Raw genomic sequence first — 18,048 nt, forward strand, 5'->3', positions numbered from 1 at the left:
CCTTCACAGTTTTCTTTGAGATGACTGTACAACCATTAAGATTAATTGTCAGATCCAAAAGAAGATCTCTTTGTGTCATGTTGCCTAAACAGTCTATGACTGTCATACACCCTTTTAGTTTTTGTTGTACTAGGCTACCTGGCTAAAATGCTTGATTGCTAGCCTAACTTTCTTTCATGGTTAACATTAGCGTAACGTTTCTACATCTAGCTACATGTTGAACTTCCATCCTCTCAGGCCAGGGCCACAATGTATGAATACATGGTTGGATCAGAATTGGCGTTATAATCATTGGCCAGTATTGAGAATTAAGTTAAAACAAAATTCCAAATCCCATGACTAATTTAGGAAAGAGACAATTTTAGCTAGCAACCTAGCCACCGGAGGACAACAACAAAACAGGATACAACAATTAAAATGTTCTTCTAATGTGATGTGATTGGTCTGAAGCAAAATCCAAACGGGTTTCCCTTGAGACTGTTTTTTGGTGCGCCAAGACCATTCACAGGTGAGCTCACTCAGTTTATCTCAACGCTGATTGGCTACTATTATATACTTTTTCATCAAGGGAGGCCAAATGCTCGCTGGTTTCCTTGCTTTTAATGCTACGGGTGGAAACAATGTCATACTCTTTTTGACCAGACAGCATAGATGGGCTACAAATACAGAGACAAAGGGGTGAGGTTCCGCACCTTTGGGGGGGGGGTACTCTCACGTTCTGACCTTAGTTCCTTTGTTTTGTCTTTTGTTTTAGTATGGTCAGGGCGTGAGTTGGGTGGGTTGTCTATGTTCGTTTTTCTATGATTTTCTATTTCTGTGTTTGGCCTGGTATGGTTCTCAATCAGAGGCAGCTGTCAATCGTTGTCCCTGATTGAGAACCATATTTAGGTAGCCTGTTTTCGATTGTGTTTGGTGGGTGGTTATTTTCAGTCTTTGTGTGTCTGCACCAGACAGAACTGTTTTGGTTCTTTCTTTGTTGTTTGTTATTCAGTGTTCAGTTTTTTTCATTAAATAAGATGTACACTTACCACGCTGCGCTTTGGTCCTCACCTTCTTCCCAAGACCGTCGTTACAGAGATAGATTCAGCCTCTTGTGAATTGAACGAAAGTTATGAAACACAGACGACAGATAAATTATTTTGTATGTTGTTTTTTTGTCATTTTTAAGGGGAAGCCTGGCTTCCCTTGGAATTAAAAATTAAACCGGTACCTGTTAGAGGACCACAAACCACTATTACGCTCTTTTAAAAAAAGGTTTGGCTGTCCCCATAAGAGGCCCCTTTTTGGTTCCAGGTAGAAAGGGTTCTATATGGAACCCCAAAAGGTTCCATATCAAACAGGTTCTTGAAAGGGTCCTCGTATGAGCACAGCTGAAGAACCCTTTTATGTTCTAGATTTTTTAATTTATTCTAAGAGTGAAGGATATACTCATTGGAAACCCTGTTATGGGTATTTGTAAATGGTGGGTTACGATCAGGGTCATATTCATTAAGGCAAACCGTAGCAAATCATTTCACAACAGAAAACAAAAACAAAAAAGTGTTTCTTATTGAACAAGTTCATGTAGTGTCTCTGTTTTAGTCAGTTTTCTTCTGTTTGGTGCTTAATTCAGCATCTAGTCCACGTTGGTTCAACTTAATTTCATAGAGATACAGATTATTTAGATTAAATGGAAAACAATTCCTTATAGTGTAAGAGTGTGTTGTGACATGCTGTGAAGTAGGCGTTCTACCCCAGGATGATGAGCTGGATGTTCTGACTCCATCCAGATCTGATAAAGGCAATAAAACATTTTAGGAAAATGGGAAAAGAGGAATATGGAGTACTGAATATGTTGATGTCCAGTACTGATAGTTCTGCTCTTAGAGCAGCAGAAGACCCAGTTGACTCAAGCTGCTCTTAGAGCAGCAATATCTAGTTGACACTGTTCTGTTCGAAGCAATGCCCCCTGTATACTCATGCTGCTCCTAAAACAGCAACATAAATTGATGACAAGGTACAGTTCTGTGCTTAAGCCGCATTAGACCCAGTTGACTCAAACTGCTCTTAAAACAGCAAAAGCAGGGCACATGGGATATCTAGTCAGTTGCACAACTGAATGGATTCAGCTGATATTTGTCTTCTGCATTTAACGTGACCCCTGTGAATCAGAGAGATGTGGGGGGCTGCCTTAATCAACATCCCCAGTCACTGGCGTCTGAGGAGAAGTTGTTGTGGGCAGAATGGCAGAATTCCCGAAATTTAATCCTAGTAAATATTCCCTGTTTTAGGTCAGTTAGGATCACTACTTTATTTTAAGAATGTGAAATGTCAGAATAACAGTAGAGAAAATGATTTATTTCAGCTTTTATTTCTTTCATCACATTCCCAGTGGGTCAGAAGTTTACATACACTCAATTAGTATTTGGTAGCATTGCCTTTAAATTGTTTAACTTGGGTCAAACGTTTCAGGTAGCCTTCTACAAGCTTCCCACAATAAATTGGGTGAAGTTTGGTCCATTCCTCCTGACAGAGCTGGTGTAAATGAGTCAGGTGGTTAGGCCTCTTTGCTCGCACACGCTTTTTCAGTTCTGCCCACAAATTTTCTATACGGTTGAGGTCAGGGCTTTGTGATGGCCACTCCAATACTTTGACTTTGTTATCCTTAAAAGCCATTTTGCCACAACTTTGGAAGCGTGCTTGGGGTCCTTGTCCATTTGGAAGACTAATTTGCGACCAAGCTTTAACTTCCTGACTAATGTCTTGAGATGTTGCTTCAATATATCCACATAATTTTCCAGCCTCGTGATGCCAGCTATTTTGGGAAGTGCACCAGTCCCTCCTGCAGCAAAGCAACCCCACAACATGATGCTGCCACCCCCGTGCTTCACGGTTGGGATGGTGTTCTTCGGGTTGCAAGCCTCCCCCTTTTTCCTCCAAACATAACGATGGTCATTATGGCCAAACAGTTCTATTTTTGTTTCATCAGACCAGAGGACATTTCTCCAAAAAGCACGATCTTTGTCCACATGTGCAGTCTGGCTTTTTTATGGCGGTTTTGGAGCAGTGGCTTCTTCCTTGCTGAGTGGCCTTTCAGGTTATGTCGATATACTCGTTTTACTGTGGATATAGATACTTTTGTACCTTTTTCCTCCAGCATCTTCACAAGGTCCTTTGCTGTTGTTCTGGGATTGATTTGCATTTTTCGCACCAAAGTATGCTCATCTCTAGGAGACAGAACGCGTGTCCTTCCTGAGCAGCATGACGGCTGCGTGGTCCCATGGTGTATATTCTTGCATACTGTTTGTACAGATGAATGTGGTACCTTCAGGCATTTGGAACTTGCTCCCAAGGATGAACCAGACTTGTGGAGGTATACAATTTTTTTCTGAGGTCTTGGCTGATTTCTTTTGATTTTCCCATGATGTCAAGCCAAGAGGCACTGAGTTTGAAGGTAGGCCTTAAAATACATCCACAGGTACACCTCAAATTATGCCAATTAGCCTATCAGAAGCTTCTAAAGCCATTACATAATTTTCTGGAATTTTCCAAGCTGTTTAAAGGCACAGTCAACTTAGTGAATGTAAACTTCTGACCCACTGTAATTGTGAGAAAGTGTATTATAAGTGAAATAATCTGTCTGTAACAATTGTTGGAAAAATTACATGTGTCATGAACAATGTAGATGCCTTAACCGACTTGCCAAAACTATAGTTTGTTAACAAGAAATTTGTGGAGTGGTTGAAAAACAAGTTTTAATGACTCCAACCTAACTGAATGTAAACTTCCGACTTCAACTGTAATTTAGGACATGTCCAAAATAAGTCGGTCATAGTCCCCTCATCCTACTTGTTCCTCTCACAGTTGTGAGCTGTCTGGGAATATTTTATGCAGTATAACTTTTGAGTAATGTAACCTGTGTATCACCTTAAACTGAACAAGGTTGTGTCTGGCATTCACTGAACTGCGGTTTATATTCCGGAGAGCTTCTACCCAGTCCTACTCATCTGAGTATTCTGAACCAAGTTCCTGCTCCCAAGCCATTTTAATAGTGTCTGTGGATGCCTCAATGTGGGCCTGTAGCACATCATAAAATATAGGATTGTTTGGCTTAATGTCATACTGTGGGATATGTGTCCTTAAGAAATTCCTGATTTGGAGGTATCTGAAAGAATCTGCTGCTGGCATGTTAACTTATTTTGTTTCTTTGCTGCTTGCTCTTGCAGAATTTTGTACTTCCTATTTTCCCTTCACTTTTTTCCACCAAATATTTTCGAATCCAGTCACTTGACACATGTACTCCCTGCCAGCTCTCAGTTTCAGAGATTGTGTGTGTGCACACAACCTGGATACTGCGACCAACCCCTTAAACCAGTTTGGGTGAATGTTGCCTCATCAATGTGCCATCAAAGTAATCCAAGTAAATTATCAAAGCAGGTTATGCCACTTCTAAAGTGCATGAGAAACGTATCCAACTATTACTTATCAGAGAGTGGGAGCAACTGAAATATGCCTTCACAGCAGTGGTGGCCAACGTTTCTCGGGGGTGGGGAGCGAGACAACCATTCACAGCCGACACAGTCAATAAATATATTCCTCACCAGTCAACCTGTCAATCAGGATTAATGGTCTTTAAAAAACTCCCTTCAGATCGCAGGTCTTTCCAGCACTGCGAGAACGGGTAGTCAGAGCTCTATAAATTAAGCTGCCAGAGTCAGAGGCGGTAACGTCTAAAGGAAGGAACACAACACACTTGTTGTAGACGATTCTGTAGCGCATGCCTTTGGAGACACTCGCGCCTTCTTTAGGTTACTCGAGTTCAGTTTTGTTAAAAGTAACAAAGTACTACCGGTGTAAAGAGGTATTGAATCAAATAACATAGTTTTGCCAGTATTCTGAATAAATCGAGAAACATGCTTGAGCTCCGTATATTGACGAGTTTATCAATTGTAGGAAATTTTGACATCAAGTGAATCCTACAGACGAAGAACCATATATGTGACATTTACAAAAAAAAAGAGATTTACATGAACAATCATTATTGGACACCCTTTTTCTATAGTGAACCGGTTTCACAAGCTTTCCACGCGCTAATTAACAATAATTTTAAATTTAAAGATAGGCTCTCGTGGAATAACCGTTTATGTGCACCACTCAGAATGGACGGACAAGCGCACAACCTTTCTGTTGCTGATGAAAATCGCAGAAATGTGGGAAAGAAACGTAAAACAAAACTAAAAGAATGGAAAGACAGGCAAAGGAAGATCTTACGGGATGCGGGAAAACCCTATACAAATCGTAAGGGTCAAGAAAAAACTGGGAAAAGCTGTCCAAAAGAGGTATGTGGAAGAACCGTATATCAAACAATCAAGATAGCTAGCTATAGAGCACAGTAACTAACATGTATGTTGTGGGTTGTCTAATTTGTAACTATAGAGAAAACATATTAGTTAAAGTTCGTTGGCTAATAACTCATACATTATCGTTACAAATGTTATTGCTAGATTATAGAAGAAACATAGGTAGCTACTTTTTCTCGATCCACCGGATGATTCGACATGGCTACAGTAGCTAGCTAGTTATACTGTATCCTGCAGGGAAGAGCGTGTTCCACGACGTGCAGAAAGGAGTGTGGAAAGTGACTGATGAGCGCAAGCTGCATCTGTTCAACAGTTTCTACACTGTCCCATACGAGAAACAACAAGCGTTGATTCTCTCCGGCTTAGAACAGGTTAGAAATAAGACAAAACGCCTATTATTATAATAGCTATATTGAACACTTGCATAGTTTAACTTTGACAGTAATGATACGTACATTGACGTTAACTCTAAAAGTGCTGTGTTACACAATGGTGCAATACAAACTCATTCTGTGTATAGATTGGGAGTGTTTTGTAGTTCTATGGTATGTTCACATTGAGGGCTTCATTTTAAATGAGACTAAGATTTCATGACTCAACTTTTAAGAAAAGTAATCAGTGCTGAAGTTGATAGACCACCTTTAAATGAACCTCCATACAAATGAATTAACTACATATTGCATTTAAGTTATTTACATGAAGGGCATCTGTACTTGAAAGTACTTAAAACATCATATCAGGTGTTAAAAAAGGACATCTTACAAGAGTCATGCAAAATGTCACATATACTGTTCTTCCACAAACTGAAATCATCACTGGAGATATACTGTTCTTCCACATTCTTAAAATGAAAACGGCAATAAAAAAAGTATTTTTTGAAATAACAAAAAAATATAAATTGTTGTTGGAAGATATGGGTATGGTGAATTATTTGTCAACCATAAAACACCTAATGTGGTACACACAATTAATAATATAAAAATAACTGATTATCTTAAAATGGAAAAATTGTCACATATATGGTTCTTCGTCTGTAGGATTCAAGTGCTGCAGTAGCTTACTTTAGTCTGCTATTAGTTTTAACCCGATAATTACCTAAAAACCTAATATTGAACTCTGCTCTGCCAAGGACATCACGATTGGAGGATATCGTTACTGAACTTGTGTGTTCGAAAGTTGTTTTGAGAATTTAGGTTACTGTACAAGAAGTAACATGGATTTTAAGTGTTTGGGCTGTATGGTGCTGTTCCCCATCCACATTCTATACTACATATTGAAAGCAAGCGTGTGCTTACTGCAACCAAGTAGACGGAGAACCCTGACCAAGGAGGTGGTGCTGATCACAGGCGGGGGGCGAGGTATTGGTCGTCACCTGGCTCAAGAGTTTGCCAAGCAGGGCGCTAAAAAGGTAAATTAAACAGATGCATGCGTTTAGTTTCTCCATTTTTTGTTTTTATTATGCAACTTGTTGCGCATTAAAAGTGAGTGGGTCTACTTAGCCTAGACAATAGGAGTACTCAAAATAGCCACTATTAGCCCACACCTGTGCAGGTTTTCATATCTTTTGAATTAGTACTTGTTAATTATATGGTTATAACAATGACTGAGTTCATACCCTGTACCAACCATACATAGTCTTATTTACACACATTTCTTGACAAAACGATTATTTTTTATTGATGTAGTACTGCCCCACCCCCATCCTCCTTTACCAAAATCTCCATATGTTTGCCTAGGTACATTGTGAGGGCAAAGACATCAGTTTGCCCATGTGTTACTCCAATCTATTGTTTCTTCCAATATGAATGCAGGGTGCCATGACCTTAGGAGTAAATGGGCCATTGAGATTGCAGGACAGGGTTCTCAGTTTTGGTACAAGTTGCACAACAGAGTAGGTCAACCAGAGGGCATGTCTGCAGAAATCGATGGTCCCCCTCTGACCGTTTGACCACTGCCATGATATAGTGAAGCACATAATTATATTTGTTCAGCCAAAACTCAGGAATAGGAGTTATGGCTGAAAATGTATAGTGGATGAGATCAGGCATCATTAATGTCCAGAATAAAGTTTTATTGGTTTATGACTGCCAGCAGAACTGATCAATTGATAACAAAACCCTACTATGGATTTGGGATGAATGTTTGCTTCTTTTTTCTACTTGAAACTCTCTGAAGAAACATGTTTGAAAGCTAATCACATAATCCTCACAGAATAAGTGTTGTTGTTCATCTGGGACCAGCAAAGGAACACTTACCTATGCCAAGTGCCAACATAAAACATCACATTGCCAGAATAAAACAGATTCAGATGTGTTTTTCAAGGAAACCAGAAAGGCAGAAATGACCTTACATTGAGTTCATTATTGAGGTGAAATGAAGCCTACAAAGGAAGGTGACATGTTTTAGCTGCCTCGCCCATCCTAAACATTCACCATCCATCCAGGGGTCTTATAAATAGCCTGTCTCCACCCCCATCCCCCTCCCTAACAAGGAGCAGTCACTTAGGTTTGAAATACCTCAGTGACTACATTGACAGTCCCCGCCAAGCCTCCACTACTGGTCAGATTACCCACTATTCCTATTATAACTTCCTTCAAACATTACACAGCTGAGTGCATAGTGAGCCACCGTGGTGTTCTGTTTGCTCTCATGTGTAATGGACAGAGTCCAGTCCATTTTACACCTCTCAGACACACAGATTGAGACATAATCATGTCACAAGGATTTCATATGAATACCACATCCCCCTTTCACAAATCAAAATCAAATCAAAAGATAGTTGCATGTTCGCCATGTAACTTAGACCAATAATGACTAGCTTTATGAATTGCCATGTGGCAAACGACAGAGTCGTAGTTGTTATTTAAGTAATAAGGCCCCCCCCGGGGTGTGGTATACAGCCAATATACCATGGCTAAGGGCGGGTCTTTAACCACGACCCAACACGGAGTGCCTGGATATTGGTCATATACCACAAACCCCAGAGGTGCCTTAATGCTATTATAAACTGGTTACCAATGTAATAAGAGCATTAAAAATAAATGTTTTGTCAGCATTCATGCCTCAAACGTACCGGTTTGTAATTGCTGTTCTTTTATGTGGCCTTTTCCTCATGTAAAATTGCAGCTTATTACTGTCTGAGCTAAAAAAAAAAAAAAAACATTTTAAGTTAAATTGCTTTGGCCTCGCTCATCATCCTTCCATCAACATCTTCTCATGGAAGAACCCGGAGGAAACCTGTGGCTTTTAAAACCTATCATTTGCTTCTTCACAACAAAGGGGGGTCAGTTTTGCAACTCAATATTTTGATCATAATATTGTGAACATGTGGAAGAAGTACAATTTAGGAAACTAAGAGATAAGATAATGCAATCTTTCTCAGCCCTGGCTTCTCATCTGGAGAACTGGGAACATATGCCTCTACCCAGGTTGATTAGTTGAAGCACTATATAGTGTGTCTTTGTGTGTCTGCTTGTGTGTGTGTGTGTGCGTGTGTGTGTGCAGGAAGCACGCTGCTCCCAGCTGGGTATTGCCCTGCAACTGACCCTGCTATCTCTGCACTAATTAGACAGCAGCAGGACAGGCGACTGCCTCCTGAACTCCCAAAGCCCTCTCTCCCTGTTTGCCCCTATCCTCTACAGCTGCTGTGAAGAGAAGGGTTCATGCCCATCCTTGAACCCAGGTTTTCCCTTGTGAAATATAATTGTGTTGTGGTGTAGGCATGTGGATGACCACACCGCCAGTTCATCATTGCACCCTGACACATCAGCCCTCTGTAATGGCGAAGACTTACTGTCCTTGAATAGACCATCAGTTTTACACAATTGGTGAATGTTGTTTCATCTTGTCAGATATGGCACTTCAGAGTAATCACTGGTTTATCAGAGATACTTAGTCACCTGATGTGAGGGAATTTATAATTAGTTTTAACTCAACACGTAGGCATCCTAAACTGATAGCTCTAGATTTAACTGGCCATTGTTTGTGTTGGCACTGGCAGATAAGCATAATGAATGAAATAACAGGAAAACACAGTGTGAATACTGTTAGGATGAAATCCTATGAAAGGCTTTCAGTCATTTAACTAGACCCACTTGCCACTTGTCCATCTCTTCTGATTACTAAAATGGGCTTGCAAAAGAAGCAAACAAAAAAGCAATCCTAATGAACTCAAACAATGACCCATCCAGTGGAAAGACAACCATGTTGAAGTCTTGGAACTGATAGAAACTACATGTCATGCAGATTGTGATCCTCCCACTCAAATGAATGAAGGCCCCAAAGCAAACGTTTCACTTTAAAGTCTCATTCGCTTAGTGCTTCCATTATGTAAATCACAGACAGCTGATCAGATTGCCCTAGATGTGGTGATGCAGTAAAACAAGACAGATAGCAGCAAAACCTTAGGCAACCTTTGGAAAGCTATGCATGTTTGAGAGGTTGAGATATACTATCCTCCTATTCATTCCTAAAGAAATATGTGCTTATAGCCCCTGGCTGTCACTGTGCTCTTCTCCATCAGGACAAGGATGTCACTGTGACCTGTACTTGTGTTTAAATGATCTTCCCTATTAGAATTAGGATTGTTATAGTTACACAACATTGATATCATACTGTAAGGGTGGGTGAAAGACCTGCAAGTTCTTGCACTCACGTGTCCATGCACACACCCAGACACACACAAACACACACATACACACAGGATCACTTTCTTTCTGCTCAAATATTAACCTCGGTCACAGGCAACCAGCCAAGCCCTACATTGGCCCCCTCAGTACTTCACACACTTACTGTTTTCAGACTCCCTGACCAGAAATGACTGGGCTCAACAGGCTGTGTAATCTCTTTGAGAATGTGTGTTTGAGAGATGAGGAGGGCTCGACACCTTATTTCATTACCTTTCCCTGACCCCAAAGACTGACAGATCTAATTGCCCAATCACTGCCCCCCACCTCCATCCTACCCCGTGTTCTCTGCTCTAATGACTGAACTTCATTTAGCCTCACCAGGCTGATGAAGAGACAGTTTATTCATACTGCAACTCCACCCGCTTTATCTCACTCTAAAACTATTTGTTGCACCTAAAAATGGCCTCTCTGTTCTATGAATTAAATGAACATTTCAACCAAATGATGTCTTCTCATCCTTTTGGACCAAATGCTGCAAACATGAAATGTCTATGCACTTATTGAGAGCATGAGTTGTTGGTATAGTTATTTGGTTTTGGCTACCCATTGTTAGCTTCTGAGCAAAGAGAGTAAACACTCAAACGGACGACTAGTAAAAGCTCAAACCAAGGTTTACTCAACCCACTGGGTGCGTTAGCTGCAGACACAACATACAAGTCACACAAGCACATATTTATACCTTTTGACTAGGAGTCACCTCTTTGTATGTCTAAGATAAACATCCTTCTCTGTTGTTAGGCAGAAACTCAGTAGGTTCCTCTTACTGGTATTGTCATGGTCCTCCCTAAGTTTAGAACCTTCGTAATCCTTGAAGAGTGTGTGTGTGTGTGTGTGTGTGTGTGTGTGTGTGTGTGTGTGTGTGTGTGTGTGTGTGTGTGTGTGTGTGTGTGTGTGTGTGTGTGTGTGTGTGTGTGTGTGTGTGTGTGTGTGTGTGAGATAGGACAGTAGTTCCATTAGATGGTCTTCGGGGTGGGCCCTTCTGGCCCCCCTCCCAGTGTCACATTCTGACCTTTTATTTCCTTTGTTTTGTATTTATTTAGTATGGTCAGGGCGTGAGTTGGGTGGGCAGTCTATGTTTGTTTTTCTATGATTTTGGGATTTCTATGTTTCGGCCTAGTATGGTTCTCAATCAGAGGCAGGTGTCATTAGTTGTCTCTGATTGAGAATCATACTTAGGTATCCTGGGTTTCACTGTTTGTTTGTGGGTGATTGTCTATGTTAGTTGCTTGTGTCAGCGCAGTTCTCATTATAGCTTCACGGTCGTTATTCGTTTATTGTTTTTGTATAGTTTGTATTCAGTGTTCAGTGCTTTCTTTAATTAATAAATCATCATGAACACATACCACGCTGCATTTTGGTCCGCTCCTTATGACAATCGTGACACCCAGAGGTTTCATCTCTCTTCAACTGTTGACCGTATTTCGAGTTGAGTTCCACATCCTTCCTTGTCCTAGTTCCACGGCAACTGGCCTGCGTTATCAGGAACTGAGACTAGACTGTTGCTCTTTGCTTCCTTCCTTAAGAATATTAATATCCATGTTTAATAACATGTTTAATAATTCATAATACATTTTCTGTCTCACTCAGTAACTTTGCATACACAAAGTCCCTGTTCACCCTTCATTGAGCATATACATTTATTTTACATGTAAAGTAATCAATAAGTTCTAGTATGGCAACATGAATAAGTATATTTCAAGCCAGAATCCAACACCATTAAACTTATTTTAGTCATGTTTTTCTCAGGATTTGGACAACAATAAATGTACAGATCGCTGATTGTTAAAAAGCTAAATATCACTATTCAAGCAGCTGAGTTACTTGTTCGCCTTCTATTCAGAGCATATTACATAGAGTATTAAACAACTTCATTGTCAGTCATTTTCTAACCCTATTTTGTAACCCATGGCTAGTTTACCTTCAATATGTTTCCTTTCTTAGGTGATCCTGTGGGGCCGCACAGAGATGTGTCTGAAAGAGACATGTGAAGAGATCTCCCAATCAGGAACAGAGTGCCACTACTTCCTGTGCGACGTGGCCAATCGGGAGGAGGTTTACAAGCAGGCCAAGGTGGTCAGAGAGAAGGTATGCTGTTTACCGTAGGTCCATAGTAAATCCAATGAGCAATTTTCATCCACACAAATAAAAAAGTTGTTTTGAGCCAGTGAAACGCTCACAGGTCAAGGTTTCTATCACTGCTGTTTACTTCCCCCCACAGAACTGGCAGGGGTTCATAGCTCCTTGATTCCTCTTCACCATCTGACATATAGATTACACCTCAATTGCAATGTCTGGATAAGATAAGAGTGTTGAATATGACTGTCTGTCAGCTCTACTACATAACTTCATATGAAAAGAAAGTAGGTAGAAAGAAAGTGGATAACTTCTTAATAGGAGGAATAGAAACGCAGTCTTGTTTTTGACGTTTGTTATGTTATTCTTTTCCCAGGTGGGAGATGTTACGATCCTGGTGAATAACGCTGCAGTGGTTCATGGGAAAAGTCTGATGGACTGTGACGATGACGCTCTTTTGAAATCTCAACACATCAACACAATGGGGCAGTTCTGGGTAAGTGTTGTTAAGTTTTAGGAAGAGAGGTGTGGGTTTCCTTATAGATAGATCAATCGTATCATTCTCCACAAGTGCTTTTAGTGGCCAATAACCCTGCATGTTGACAGAAGTGGGCGCCCAGCAGGCATGTCAGTCTCAGCTTAATTTACATGAGTGTAGTGGTATTTCCAAATGATAGGCTTACTGCTTCAGCCCCTAGGTAGAAAATCAGAAGGCCTATGGCACTCTGTTTGAATATAGATCAAACTGTCAGGTTGTGTGCAGACAGAAATGCAATCATCAGCTAAAAATAAATGTATACTCAATCTGTGGCTCCACTCGGGCCTGCTTCCTCTGTGTGTCTCTATTTCATGTCTTTAACGGCACATTTTCTCCCATATCCGCCCTCCCTCCCTTTTTCTCCCCCATCCAGACTACAAAGGCCTTCTTGCCACGGATGCTGGAGCTCCAGCATGGCCACGTAGTCTGTATAAACTCCATCCTCTCCCAATCGCCCATCCCTGGGGCCATAGATTACTGCACCTCCAAGGCCTCCTCCCTGGCCTTCATGGAGAGCTTGACTCTGGGCCTGCTGGACTGTCCCGGGGTGGGTTGCACCACTGTGCTCCCCTTCCACACCAACACTGAGATGTTCCAGGGTATGAGAGTCAGGTGAGCAACATGGTTCTTCACACCCTAGTTTACATGAAACCATGTATTGCAGTTACTGCATACCTAATCTTGCTGGTTTTTCTGGTCCTGTAGGTTTCCAGCGCTCTTCCCTCCCCTCAAGCCAGAGACAGTTGCTGAAAGGACTGTGGATGCAGTCAGGACTAACACAGCCTACCTTTACATGCCCTGGACCATGCATGCTCTCGTTGTCCTCAAAAGGTAATGCCTCATGTCATTTTGACCAATTGAAAGTACACACATGTTTTTCACTCATAGGTAACCCCCTATCTCTGTATTTTCTCCACACCCTAGCTTTATGCCACAGGCTGCACTTGAAGAGATCCACAAGTTTTCTGGAACCTATACCTGCATGAATACATTCAAAGGGAGGACATAAACACAAATGATCCTGAATGTCAATACATATCAGAGGAACCTCATTAACTCCAGAGGATGTTGAATGGAAGGATACATGGGCTACAGGACATTGGGAAACAATGAAAGCCTTTTGAAAGTATGCAGCAAAGTGTCATGGGGACTTCAGCATGTATCGTTGCTTCGGCAGGTAACTTTAGCTTACAAGCTGCTGGAACTTATCCTGGTCACATTCTTGATCTCCTGTGTGTAGTTGGACGGACTTAATACCATTCACACATTGAACATAAGCCATGCAAAACTTGCCTGGATCAACAGCCTTTTTTCCACAAGTCATTTTTTTGATGATCCTTTCTTTATCCTACCAATAATGTGTCTTTGAATGGAATCACATTAATAAAATACTTTTTCAGAGAACCAAGGTGTCTCTTTGTGCATGTAGACTGGAAAATGTCTACTGAGTGGTCAACACAGCAGAGTTAACCGGATGATTCTCACATGGTAGAGAATGATAACACAGTTATGCAAACCATGCCAGGATGTGTTGTCAAAACAGCAAATGAGCAACATTCATTGGAAGGCAAGACAAATCCATACACTGCTCAATTATACACTATGAAGAAGATTAGGGCCGCGATTAAATCCAAAACGACGTTGAATGGCATTTGACATTTAAAGGCAATTTCCAAGCCGACATCTGTAGCGTTGACCATAAATGCGCTAACATTGCCTTTAAAAGTAGCGTTGACGACTAGAGTGCTCGGATTGAATCCCGGCCACAAGTTGTTGCATGCTGGAAAATAGTTAACCATTAAACCATTCATGTTTTATTGAAAATTTGAAAACACGGTTTAAAAAGGCCTTGCGAGATGTATCCCAGATATCATCAAAGAGAACCTTGTAAATTACAGTATGTGTGGTGTCGGGGAAAACCTGATTTAGAAGGACAAGCTTTCATCTTCCAGAGTGGAGGTATTTAATGATTAATAAATAGGCCTTGGTTATCTTTATGACATTGCCATGCTGTACTGTATCATCAGGGGAAAAATGTACAGTTATCTTTGCCCTCCTTGCTGTGTGAGAGAGACCCTTCCTCTAGTTAAAGTGATGCTCTGAAATGTTCTATAATTTCAGCTAGTAGTTTTGAATGTGGTGCTCACAAGACAAGACGGGTCCCCGTTTTTGTGTACAATGTCATGCACTTGTGTACTTACAATTTGTATGATATGTTACGAATCCAATTCATACAATATGTTACACATTTGTTGTGCTTAAGATCCTGGACTGCATCTTTAATAAAGTGATCTATAGTATAGTGCACAGATAAACACCCAGAGCAGTGTTGCTGCTCTGCCTTCTGTCTGAGCAGAAGGCAAAGCAAACGCACACACAAAGCCCCAGGCCAACCAATAAGAGAACTGTAAAAACAGGGAAAGTGTCTACCCTTTGGCTGCCAGACAAGACTCATAAACATTCATTTGAATCCCAGCGAACCATAAATACCCTACTGTGTGCTCAAGATAGGGCCGTTCATTATGATTAGTAGGTGACCCGCACCGCACTGGTCAGAGGGAGAGAGAATGTGCTCTGCTGGGAGAAAACCTGAGCCTCTGTTAAGGGCCTGTTTTTCCATTCCCTGACTGGGCTATAGTTGTGGCTAAAGAATAGGGAGAAGACTGAGGCATGTTGAGATTGAACTAGGTCGATGAGGGAGCTATGTAGTGCAAGTATGATGGAAGAGAGCAAGGTTAGCCAAATGGTGGATAAATCAGAGGGAGGCTTGGGAAGATACACACAAACACAAACAGTGTTTGAGCCTGAGGTACCAGGCACAGGTGGAAGCAGGTGTGAATAGGGTAGAGGTGTTGATGCATAGAGAGAGAACTACAGTACATGTCACACTGTCTTATTGGCCTCACCAAGAACAACGGTACACTCAGAACATTCTGGCATGAAGTAACAAAGAAATTAGATGCAGATATATGTAGGGTAACAACATTTTCAGTAATATTAAGGGATTTGAGTTTAGGAAGAATTCAGCACATCTATTGTCTTAGATTGATATCATTAAAGCATATGTTTTAATCGAAGACAGGCATGGTCCACTGTCCTCTAAATTCTCTCACAACTTTCTTCCCCATCAGCAGTCAGAAACTATTGTTGCATTGCTCTTAAGTGAACTGTACTAATCTGCCATCTTTGTGCTTCACTTTAAAGCTGCAAGCCTGAGTGTACTTTCCTACAGAGGTGCTCGGAGTCCCCCTCCAATGATCTATTAAATACGTTATAGGCCTTTGGCTCTGGAGTCCATTTAGCTAGTAGTGCAGTGATGCCGAATGCATGTAAAATTCTGGGCAGTGCAGCATTCTGTCGTCTCTCACTTCATCTAATCCCCTGACTCTGACTTTCTTGGCCGTTGGTTCCTCACAGCCTGATATTGGGGCATTGCAGCATTAGCAAAGCCCTAGGCAAACAAAATATTGATAGGTGCTAGGAGGACAGAGAGGAATGGAATTATCCTGCAATAAACATTCTGACAAAACAGTCATTGTATTCCAATGAGAGAAACAAATGTCTCACTGGTTGCATCACCATATCAGAGGAAGGCCCTAAATATTGCCAAAGACTCCAGCCACCCTAGTTATAGACTGTTCTCTAGGCTACCGCGCGGCTAGTGGTACCAGAGCGCCAAGTCTATGTCCAAAAGGCTTCTTAACAGCTTCTACCCCCAAGAAATAAACTAATCAAATGGCTACCCGGACTATTTGCATTGACCCCCTGCCCCCCTCACCCCCATTTTTACGCTGCTGCTACTCTGTTATTATTACTATGCATGGTCATTTTACCTACATGTACATATTACCTCAATTACCTCGACTAACCTGTGCCCCGGCACATTGACTCTCTACCGGTACCCCTGTATATAGCCTCGTTACTGTTATTTTATTGTTACTCTTTAATTATTATTTTTCTTTTTTTTTTTTTGTAAATACTTTCTTAACACTTAATTTTCTTAAAACTGCATTGTTGGTTAAGGGCTTGTAAGTAAGCATTTCACTGTTGTATTCAGTGGATGTGACAAATACAATTTTATTTGAGATATGTCCCAAAATGTCTCTGTTCGTTTTTTGTTAGCATTCTTGCCAGTCTAATGCTATGTTCCTCCATCAAGAGGCAGGTTGGTTGTGTGATAAAAGGGTCAGTACTAACCCCCAGCAAGGGGTCCGCCTCCACGGCTCGGTTGGCCTGTCAAACAACAAGAAATATTGAGCAGCAGGGGTTAGAGGTCAAAGGACCAGTGAGCTCAGAGGGTGTGAAGGGCAAGTAAATGACTTTGGTTATAGCTGTGGTAAAACACACACTGTGGCTGTAGTGTTTTTGTACACTGAAGTTGACCTGGAAAGCCAAGCAACTCTACAGCTTCATGATTGTCAAATGTGATTGCTTTTCATTGATTTACTACTACTACTAAACATTGACAGTTATTTGAAAATGATAAATGAGACCTACTGAGTAGTGTAATTTATTATTGGATGCTGGCCACACAACACCGTACAGGTCTCCTAACAATCTGTGCAGAACACCATATCTTCCTATGATCTTTGGGGGGTAAAGGTTTCGGAGCCGCACTGCATACTTCCTCTCCTCCTATCTCTTGTTTTTCATTAAGGTTCATTTCTGGAACAGCGTATCGCGTCGACACATCTGATCAGGAACAACAACAGTGCCACGGAGATCACAGAGAGCGCCATGCACATCTGACAAGGAATTGCACAACGGAGTCTCGTGAAATAAACGTATTGCTTTCAAGCATCTCTCTGCTGTGTTGAAACAGACTGATACTGGCATAAAAGGCCTGGATTCGGTCCATCAATGGTTACCATTTGTTTCTGTTTTTCTACCCTAATTTTGGATTAAATGTGTTCATCTTTTCTGATCTTAGCTTAAGGTATGATCTTCTAAAGGTCCAATATGATTGGATTCAACCTGGGTAGGGGCTAGTGTACATGTGACCTTGAATGTTATGCTTTTGAACGTTGACAGTTAACTAGAGAAAGTGGGAGGTAAGCGCTCGGGGAAAACAAAGCAAAGCTGTCTTTTCAGAAAGAGGAGAAGGCAAACAGTCAGAGGTTGTGTGTGGGTGTGTGTGGGTGAAACACAGTTCACACTGTGGATGGGCTGGGGATATTTATAAAGCCCACCAGGCATCACGTCAGGAGGTTAGGCTGAAAAATGTTGTTCCCAGATGGACTGTCTCAGGCGGATAATTTATTACTGAACTGCTTCCTCATAGGTTACGCAATGGTGCCACAGCTCCACTGAACTCTGCTGTCAGATCAGACTATCCTCTCCCTGCTGCCCTGCCAGCAGCCTGCCTTGATCAAGGTGAATCACAAGTGGGTCAAGGGGAAGAATCCTCATC

At 41.3% G+C, this 18,048-nt stretch overlaps 1 protein-coding gene across 1 annotated transcript; it reads left to right on the forward strand.

Annotated features, from left to right (window-relative positions):
- The first annotated feature begins 6,385 nt into the window (after positions 1 to 6,385).
- On the forward strand, positions 6,386 to 16,737 carry LOC139369855 (short-chain dehydrogenase/reductase 3-like). The gene is made up of 6 exons (XM_071109135.1): positions 6,386 to 6,747; positions 11,969 to 12,112; positions 12,477 to 12,596; positions 13,012 to 13,250; positions 13,344 to 13,469; positions 13,563 to 16,737. The coding sequence occupies exons 1-6, from the start codon at positions 6,553 to 6,555 to the stop codon at positions 13,645 to 13,647; spliced, it is 909 nt and encodes a 302-aa protein (XP_070965236.1). The 5' UTR covers positions 6,386 to 6,552; the 3' UTR covers positions 13,648 to 16,737.
- Positions 16,738 to 18,048: the final 1,311 nt, after the last annotated feature.

This window comes from Oncorhynchus clarkii, chromosome 17 (assembly GCF_045791955.1).
Source record: "Oncorhynchus clarkii lewisi isolate Uvic-CL-2024 chromosome 17, UVic_Ocla_1.0, whole genome shotgun sequence".
Taxonomy (NCBI): Eukaryota; Metazoa; Chordata; class Actinopteri; order Salmoniformes; family Salmonidae; genus Oncorhynchus; species Oncorhynchus clarkii.